The following is a 9,652-nucleotide window of genomic DNA, read 5'->3' as shown; positions in this document are numbered from 1 at the left end:
CATTTTTACATAAAATATTAATTTTCACACCAAAAAAAAAATTATGTTTTTAAGGTTGATTTTGTCGTTTTATATTTTTATGATTTTTTATTTTTTTTGTTATGATATATATTATTTTTTTAGTTATTTTTTCTGAAAATTATATTTTCTGTAATTATAAAATTTTGAAAATTATATTTTTTAAAACTTGAGAAAGGATTTTTTTTTTTTTTTTTTTTTAAATGTGTATTTAAGAAAAGGGTTGTCTCAATTAATAGAGTATCTACACACCACACCTCACCATGTACTTAAATCTATTTTTTTATCTTTTCAATCTTTTTAGCTACGTCCAAATGTACGTGCATTATCTAAAGTACTTAAAGGCCAGATAACAGAAAGTTGATAGGTCGCTTTTTATCTATAAAAAAGCTTAAAGGAATGTCTAGACAAAAAAAACAGCACATAAAATAATGACACACAAAATCCAGCTGTTGTGGATTACTTGTTGGACATAACCTGTTATGGTTTATAAATCTAAACATAGAAAATAATAATAATAACAAGTAACCGAGCAGGATCTTAATTATGCAAAAGGTAAACATTACACATAGTAACGTGTTACAATTTTTTAAAATAGTGTATTTCAGTTCTAATAAATGTGATTGATTATGTTAAACTGTTTATGTGAATATTTTGAATATTTTGGATACAAATATCATTACTCCGGAACAAATGCATGAGTTGATATTTGAGAACAAGGGGTTCTTTCTTTAACCAAATATTTCTCCATTGCTAACACTCTTTTTACATTATTTTGTCCACATTACATATACATTTTGATGCAAAATGAAAGTAAGATTTAAACAATGCCTGGACTTAGATAAGGAAATGGATTGAGGGAAAGGGAATTAAAAAAAATGAAATTAAAGGGTTAATTAAAGAATGGTGATGTAAAAACATTAAAGGCTCTATGCTACTTTAACTCCACTAGGGCATTTTCCTTCCATGGCATCCTTCTTATTTCGGCAGTCAGAGCAGAGGAAAGGCCCTTGCCAGGGCTTCGCGCTGGTGGAGAAGATGGAGCCTGCATGAACTGAGATGCCCTCACTTGGAGCAAGATCAACTTGTCATACAGCAAAAAACTGAATGAATCATTTCCTTTATACATATGATGATTTCGGCATAGAACAAAAGATCATAATAAAAAAATGCCATTAATGATATGACATATGTTAAATTTCTTCATTATCAGAAAGCAAAAAACATACATAATGAAATATCGAAACCCCAGAAAACCCAAATTATTTTGAACAAAATCAAACAATCTTTAATTAATCTAGCAAAGGTGTCTCTGGTTCTACTTGTTAGGATTATAAAAATGCACTTAAGCAACACACATAAACATCAGTATTCAACATAATATCTCAGATGCTAATCATGTTACTAAAAGTACATAAATGATAAACCCTAAAACATGTCTCTATATAACATTTGCTAAATTAAAGAAAAATAACACAAGAGCGGAAACACTAACTTGAGGCTATTGGTGAAGATAGTACAGAAGGTTTTGATCTTCCAAGAAATCAATTTCTCTCTGTGTATTTCTCTGAGATGGGGAATGAGAGAATACAAAGGAATGTGTTTCTTGGGAACCATTACCTATTTATTAAAAAAAAACTTATTATTAAATTAATTTTTGGTATTTATAATTTAGTCCCTTATCAAATTATAAATATAACTTATGGTATCTACACATTATTTCCATGACATTTTAATACCCTGTGATACTTATAATATAATTGGTCACTCTATTTTGTATCAAACTTTATAATAGCATCATACATTAATACATATGTGCCCATAATAAGATTTTAATCCAACATCAACATCTTGAAAGTCAATGTGGTAATAAGTATAGACTAGTTCAAAATTTTCAAATAAGAAATCTCAAGTTTAAGTTCCTCCTCCTTATAAAAAAATCTTGAAAATTAATTCAAATTGCAAAATGTAATCACTTTCACTTCATTATTGTAAAATAAATCTACCATATAATTAATAGTAAGTGATTAAATTATATGTATATATATATTAATTATGGTCATGTTCTACTTAGTTTTTTTTAGCTTTTAGAATTAAAAAAGTATTTTTTTTTTAGAAATATTTAGGTAAAAATAAATAAAAAGTTGTTTGCGGATTCTTTTTACAGTTTTTTTGAGAAATAATTTTCAGAATTTTTAACTTATCCTCAAAAGATTTTTTTTATTGGTTATATATCCTAACACTTTTTAAAAAAATCATTAAAAAATGTAAATAAATTTTGGCTCGAGAAATACGTTGCCTAAATTAGTGCTTGAACAGTGGTACTTTTTGCATTGCACTACTCAAGTAATTTAGGGTTTGGAAATTGAAAAAGGAAAATAGCAAAGCTCGTCTAGCAGAAACTAATCGAGCTCTGTTTGATCTCCCAGAAGCGAAAGCTGAATCAGTAGCAGGCTATAATGTAGAATATGCGCGGCCAGAAAGGGGAATCAGAAATGCACTCGTACAAAAGAGAAGCAAGCCCGGACTACAATGGTGGCAGCTGACACAGATGAGCAGTGCCATGCCATAAACAAAGGAATAAACCTTTTTTTTTCATTGTTCCCAGGGATTTATTGGGTAATCTGCTCCTATGCTGCAAACAGTCAAATCTGAACTAAACCTTGTCGCTCTTTCCTCGCGGGCAGGAAGCACACTAGCAGTTCCTCCAAAAACGGATATTCCAACAAGACCAAGAGCAGCAGATTCTATAACACCGGATTTGCGGCATCAGCGTATTCTCTTCCGGAGACACCTTCCTCCAGGATAAGTCAACCTTGCCTTAGGTCAATCCCTTTTTGAAGAACCTCTTCTGATTAACTTCCTCCAGGTTTAGAAAGACCCCCTTCTTTGCTTCTTTTTTTTGTTTGAAATAGGACCGAGACGAGTATAATGGGCCAGGCGTCTCTCTGACCTGATACCTAGTATCGTCTCCTCGCCCAGCTCTATCAGCCATATTCTTAGAAGTTTTTTCATGATGAGTCCCATACGAAGTTTCTTCCTAAGATGAAAGTAGCTTTGCTTCAAGTTGTGAGTTTATGTCTTCCCTTCCTTTTCAGTCATTTGCTCTTCTTTGTCATATATTTTCCTATGAGGCTTCTTCGTCTAGTTTCGGGCATCTGCTCGAGTTTCATTTTCTAATCCCTCTTTTCTGGCTTTTCCATCATCCAATCCACAACAAATCGAATGAAACCTGGTGAAAAAGAAGTGAACACTTTGCTGACAAGACGTGTTTGGAAATTGGTTACACAAGCGCAAGCGTCCCACCGCAAGAAAGAAGTTTATCAAAAGACTATTCTCATCTCATTTCAAATGTCTCATGATTAAGACATTTTCAACACTACTAGAGTGACCAAAAATAGTATACCAATTCTTCCTTGTTTTTTTCCAACATTCATTCTATCTCCTTAATACACAATATGAATTTGCACCATATTATTATTGGTCAATAATCAGTTGGAGTCTCATTACCCACATTGGTATAAAATCCATTTTAATTTTAAATCAAAATGTTTCTTTGAAACCTTTTAGAGCATTTACATTAAATTGTGTAAAATAACTAATTAGCTATAATAGCTGATAAACGGTACAAAAAAGTCTAAAAAATCACATCCATCAAAATTGAGGTATTATTATTTTTTATTTTACATAATGAATAGTGTATAGTTAACTCTAACTATAAATTTTGCTTTTTTAAATTATTTTTTAATAATTTCTTTCTCCTCTCTACTCTATCTTTTATTATAGATTTTTTTTAAATATAATATTTAAATAATTTATAGAAAATATAGAGAAATTGTATATTATAAAAATTTGAGGTAAAATAAAAAATATATAATTTTTATGAGGTATTTTGAACAATAGATTAGCGAGTTGGTGTGAGTGCTCTTAATAATGAGTGTGCGGCCATCAATGCATTAAGGGAAAGTAAATAAGAGATATATTTTAAAGGATTTCTCAGTCTCATGCTGTTGCTAAGAAGCTCTTCTACCTCTTCTTTTGTTTTTTTTTTTTTTTAAATAGTGTCTATCTATGTGAATCTAACTTTGTTGGAAATTGTATTGGGTTGTCTACGTAGTTATTATAGGAAAGACTACATTGATTAGGATTTTTAGATCTTAACTTAAGCTGGTGGCATATCGTTATTGGTACAATCTAATATCATATTTTATGCATTTTAATTTAATAAATATTATAGGGTAATGTTAACTAACCATAAATGACACCTCATGTATTGAGCATCTTAAAGTATCAAATATCAGAGCGCATCTTTTTATATCACAAAAACAACTAAAGAAGTTGGAAAAAAAAAATAATAATATGAACATGCCTGTAAATAAAAAGATACACAGTTTTGTCTGGTACTTATATCAGTTGTTTTGATCCGGGTCGGGTTGGAGCTGGTTAGACCCGACCCAAAAAGGTTTTTTTTTCTTTAATAAAAGAAATACTATTTTTTTTAAATGTTACAATATAAAAATAAATGGCAAGAAAATCTCTCATACTAAACATAAATGAGTTGCCTAAATTTTTTTATAAATTGTCTTGCATGCTAAAATAAAATAAAACTTATATATATCAAAGCAAAACATCAATTTTCTTCTCTATTTCTCTTAAATATACTTTATTTTATTTATGTATATATATATATTTTTTTTATTGTGGATCACCCTAAATAGTTGTAGTAATTAGTTTTTTAAAAAAATTCTTTTTTACAAAAATAAAAAACAACAACTGGATCGAATTATGATCCGCTCTGCTTTAATTGCTAGTGAGTCGAGTCGGATCTCGATCCACCCCGATTTTGCCCCGCTTATTTTTGGATCATAGGCTGTCTGTCGGGTCGGAGCTCCAACCCGCCCCGATCCACCGGGTCACTTAAGCCTATGTTAGAGTTGCTCTCGTCCGCTATTATAGAACCTTAACACGTGGGAATAGATGAGAATTGATGAGAGATGTGGGTGGCTGATCTGTTCAAATCTCCTCTCTTCTCTTTATTTAATTCTCTGCAAAAATCAGACTAGTTGTCTTCGCTCTTCTCTCCCATCGGGTCCAAGTTCCCAAAAACTGCAACTCCTTTGTTTCATCGTTTTCAAAAGCAGTAGTAATGTCCTTCGGAAAAAAAAAAAAAAAAAAAGCAGTAGTAATGTCTTTCTTCTACCAAATAATAGACAAAACCTCTATACACATTAAATATGCCTATAAAGAAAAATTGGTTGTCTCAATTAATAGAGTACTTAAACACCACACCTCACCATGTACTTAAATCTATATTTTTTTTTTATCTTTTCTATCTTTTTTAGTTACGTCCAAATGTACGTGCATTATCTAAGTACTTAAAGACAAGTATAAAGGCCAGTTAACAGAAAGTTGATAGGTAGCTTTTTATCTATAAAAAAGCTTAAAGGAATGTCTAGACAAAAAAAAACAGCCCATAAAATAACGACACACAAAATCCAGCTGTTGTGGATTACTTGTTGGACATAACCTGTTATGGGTTATAAATCTAAACATAGAAAATAATAATAATAACAAGTAACCGAGCAAGATCTCAATTATGCACATGCATGAGTTGATCTTTCTTTAACCAAATACTTTTCCATTGCTAACACTCTTTTTACATTATTTTGTCCACATTACATATACATTTTGATGCAAAATGAAAGTAAGATTTAAACAATGCCTGGCCTAAGATAAGGAAATGGATTGAGGGAAAGGGAATTAAAAAAAATATGAAATTAAAGGGTTAATTAAAGAATGGTGATGTAAAAACATTAAAGGCTCTATGCTACTTTAACTCCACTAGGGCGCTTTCCTTCCATGGCATCCTTCTTATTTCGGCAGTCAGAGCAGAGAAAAGGCCCTTGCCAGGGCTTCGCGCTGGTGGAGAAGATGGAGCCTGCATGAACTGAGATGCCCTCACTTGGAGCAAGATCAACTTGGCACACAGCACACATGAATAGTCCGGTTGTTGATTGCCCCATTGGTTCCTCGGTTCCTAGTCTGCAAGGCGAAAATGATTTAATCTGTAAGGAACATGAGAAGTGGAAGTTCTGCTCGAAAAGCAGAACTGGCAAAACATCTATTCCTGATTGTTAACACGATAACTCGAATCAATATTAACATTAGGTGAAATACTTGTTCATGTAGCCAAATTCACATTATAAGCAAAAATTGAAACAAGATTAGGTACATAATCCATGTCACAAGAGGAGAAGCGAACCTTTCTGCAAGCATTGCTGAGCCTTCCTCGAAAAGCTCTTCAACGATTCCAACAGCTGATAGTTTCTTCGAAAGTTTACTGACAGAATCACGGGACTTCTTCCTAAACAGAGATCTAAGCTTGTTCTGTTTTTTTGGAGGAGTAGAAGGCTGTACCGGCGTATCTGGAGGAATTATGTCAACAACGACGCAGGTTGTATCATCCTTTAGGCCCCTTGTCCTTAAAGCCTCCTGAAGGATCATTCATCAAAAGCAATTAGAAGATCATGCCATCAAAGATTACTTTTTAGTTGAAATAGCATATTGGAATCATTGAAATCACCTTTACAACTTGTCTAGCAGCAAGTTCGGCTGGCAATCCACGGCAAGACTTTGCGGCCATATCTGAGGATAAAGCATCCCAGATGCCATCAGAAGCGATTATAAGCCTGCCACCTGCACGCGATAGCTATAACACCATAGAGGATGTCAGAGCTTATCTTAGACTCGTCGAGCTTCAACAATACAACAACGAGCTTAAGATGCTAAAGAAGATTACCTTCACTTGCTTGACATATGGTATTGGAACTATAAACTCTCCAACATCCATGTCTCCAATTGATCTAGAAAGGCATAAACCCCCAGGCCAACATCGAAGTGGACCAATCTGTAAATGTCAATCAACGGACAATAAAATCTCAATCCACCAACGATCAAACAATCATCTATACGTAACATGTAAAACCAAATAGTACGATATAAAAGCACCCGCACCTCTGCTCCACCAACAATACTAAGCCTCCCAACTTCACCGCCACTAGCAGTAACGCGTTCTCTCCTACAGAAACAGAACAAACAATAAGAATTTTTATCCAAAAGGCAAATATCAAGCGATTCATTATAAAATAAGCACGTACTCTTCTACGTTCTCTTCAAGTCTATGATCAACAGTTAAAGTCGAAACAGCACCTCCCTGAGTATCTAAAATACAACGGGAGTCTCCAACAGATGCCACCGTCACCGTCCACCCATCAACTATTACAAACGTGGCTGTAGTTCCAGAAGTTTCACCTGAAGATAACAACAACAATAATAATAAGACAAGAAGAATCAGTTACTTAAGTTTACAATAAAACTGGGTCAAATCAGAAAACTAAAAGAGAAGTAAAAGAAAGGGAAACTCCATAGTCCATCCATACCTCTGCTCTGGAATTCTTTGTCTGTCTTTACAAACCCGGCAACCAATGCCCGAGGTAAAGCCTGTAGCCACTCCTCCCGCCCTAGGCCGCGGGGAAGGGCACCAAGCACATGATTCAACAGGTTCTCTCTTGTATATATTGCTGCCGCATTTCCATTGTGCCCATCAAATATCTAAAATTTACCACCAGATAAGAAAAAGAAGCAAATGGCTTATAAACTATTGAGAAATAAACTCAGTGCACAGTGTATAACAATCAAACAGTGAAAGCAATAACACAACAGAAGTGTTTTGAGCTAACAAAAAATATTCATTTACACAGATGACAAGTTATCTCCAGATTTAGCATAGAAAAAAAAAAAAAGCACCAGTATTTTACATACAAAATCCAACCCAAGCAATCAAAGAAAACCTAGTGACTCAGAATATAAGAATCATAGATACACTCCCAGATTCAAGTCTTGAAAGTCATAGTATCTAAACTAGTAGAAGATAAGAGAAAGGGAAAGTACCGCAAATGCAGAGAATGTAGATGAAGGACTTCCAGGGACTCGTTGACAATCAGTCTTTATGAGAAAATAGTCTTCTCCTTTCCTGGATTGAGCAGCCTGTCCACATCTCACAGTAGGCTTCTCCATCTTCTCAGTTTTCATTTCTCTGCTGATCAGTGCAGCAAGAGGTACAAGATTATGATGGTGTAGCCTCCCTTCACCAGATGCCATCTCAGTCTTCTTTTTTTCCAGGCTTAAACCTTCAAACTACACTGCTTTGTCTCAAAAGCATACTAAACCCAACTAAACCCAGTACAAAGAATAACCAGCCAACTATTCTTCGTGTTGAAATCAGTACAAATTCCCAGCTTAAAACACAGAACTCAAACTTCTACCAGAGCAACCCAAATTTGATCTGCATTCACCATTGAAAACAACATCAAGCTTAGATCCCAAAATTCTCAGACAAAATAAGGTAGAATCAAACAATTGCATGTTCTATTCTTGCTTGGAAAATGGGAAAAAGAAATAGTCTTAAATACTAAATATTTCAAAGATTTTAAGCCCAAAACCCAAAACAAAATTAAACATAAGATCCAAATACCATAAATATTCCAACATTAGCCTCTATTCCCGAGTACCCAGAAACCAAGCATACCCTTTTATCATAGTTTTCAGAGCTTTTTTTTTTAAGGGAAAAAAGAAAGAAATAGTTCCAAAGGACAAGGAGAGTAATAATGAATGTTTACCCGGGAAGAATGTCTGAATGTACTGCAAGCAAAGCCAAATGGAGATCTGGTGTGAAAATGGAAGCAACCCAGCACAAAACGAAGAAAAATAATAATTATAATAATAAAGCCAAAAATCAACACGGAAAGTTAACGCGTGTTTATGACAAGGTATGAACTGTAAAACCCATTAATCTAAAAAAAAACCCGATCTTCAAAAACATAAATACATATATATTCTATATATGAAAAGCAAATTCATTGAATATAAGGAGTTAGTCAGCTTCAGAACATTTTCCTTTCCACCAAACACCCACAAAATGTTGATAATAATAACAATTAAAAAAGAAACGAAGCAAGAAAAGTTTGAATTTTTAAAAGAAGAACACAAAGGTCGGGAAATTCGGTGCTGAAAAGCTATAGCTTTTTCAATTCTCAACAAGAAAGCAAAGCAATCTCCCACAGAAGAAGAAATAACAATGGGTTTTGCCGACTATAAAGGAATGCCTCTACAAAACCCACATTTTGCTTCAGTTAAAAAGTCAGTTTCTCATAACAATTTCTTTTTAAAAAAACCAAAAAAAAAAAAAAAAAAAAAAACAAACCTTTGTCCTTTTCTTCCTTTTTGGCTGGGGAAAATTTGAAGGAAATAAAAGAACTAGCTGCCGTTGTTTTTTTTTTTTTTTTAATACAAAGGTTCTTTCGAGTGCGTGAATTTATTTTATTTTTATTTTTTTGTGTTTAATTTAATAGTGATTATCAAACAGATCTGGCAAAAGTGTTTCCCGGGAAATTAAAAAAATAAACAATAATAATAATAATAATAATGAAACACACACTAGATTCCCTTGTTTGGATTTGCTTTTCCTCTTTGTCGTTTCTTCTTTCAAGTGCCAGCTGGATTATGCGCTGACGTGGCAAGCTTTGAGTAGCTGAGATTGCATGCAATTGACGCTTCAAACTGTAGATATTGTAAA

General features: G+C 33.3%; 1 protein-coding gene across 1 annotated transcript; it reads right to left on the bottom strand.

The window, feature by feature from the left end:
* Positions 1-5,635: 5,635 nt before the first annotated feature.
* Positions 5,636-9,246, bottom strand: LOC133821906 (probable protein phosphatase 2C 15). The gene is made up of 9 exons (XM_062254080.1): positions 8,697-9,246; positions 7,969-8,362; positions 7,458-7,629; positions 7,176-7,329; positions 7,033-7,096; positions 6,818-6,925; positions 6,602-6,727; positions 6,281-6,510; positions 5,636-6,060 (listed from the first exon to the last, which is right to left on the bottom strand). The coding sequence occupies exons 2-9, from the start codon at positions 8,176-8,178 to the stop codon at positions 5,841-5,843; spliced, it is 1,284 nt and encodes a 427-aa protein (XP_062110064.1). The 5' UTR covers positions 8,179-8,362; positions 8,697-9,246; the 3' UTR covers positions 5,636-5,840.
* Positions 9,247-9,652: the final 406 nt, after the last annotated feature.

The sequence above is a fragment of the Humulus lupulus genome, chromosome 3, assembly GCF_963169125.1.
Source record: "Humulus lupulus chromosome 3, drHumLupu1.1, whole genome shotgun sequence".
Lineage (NCBI taxonomy): Eukaryota > Viridiplantae > Streptophyta > Magnoliopsida > Rosales > Cannabaceae > Humulus > Humulus lupulus.
The sequence above is the reverse complement of the archived record's forward strand: the minus strand, read 5'-3'. Positions and strand labels throughout refer to the sequence as shown.

Coding starts and splice junctions, on each gene's coding strand:
- LOC133821906 (XM_062254080.1), bottom strand. CDS start 8,178: ATGGCATCTGGTGAAGGGAGGCTACACCATCATAATCTTGTACCTCTT. Junction 7,630..7,968: donor CTACATTCTCTGCATTTGCG/GTACTTTCCCTT, acceptor GGTAAATTTTAG/ATATTTGATGGGCACAATGG. Junction 6,511..6,601: donor CTGCTAGACAAGTTGTAAAG/GTGATTTCAATG, acceptor ATGATCCTTCAG/GAGGCTTTAAGGACAAGGGG.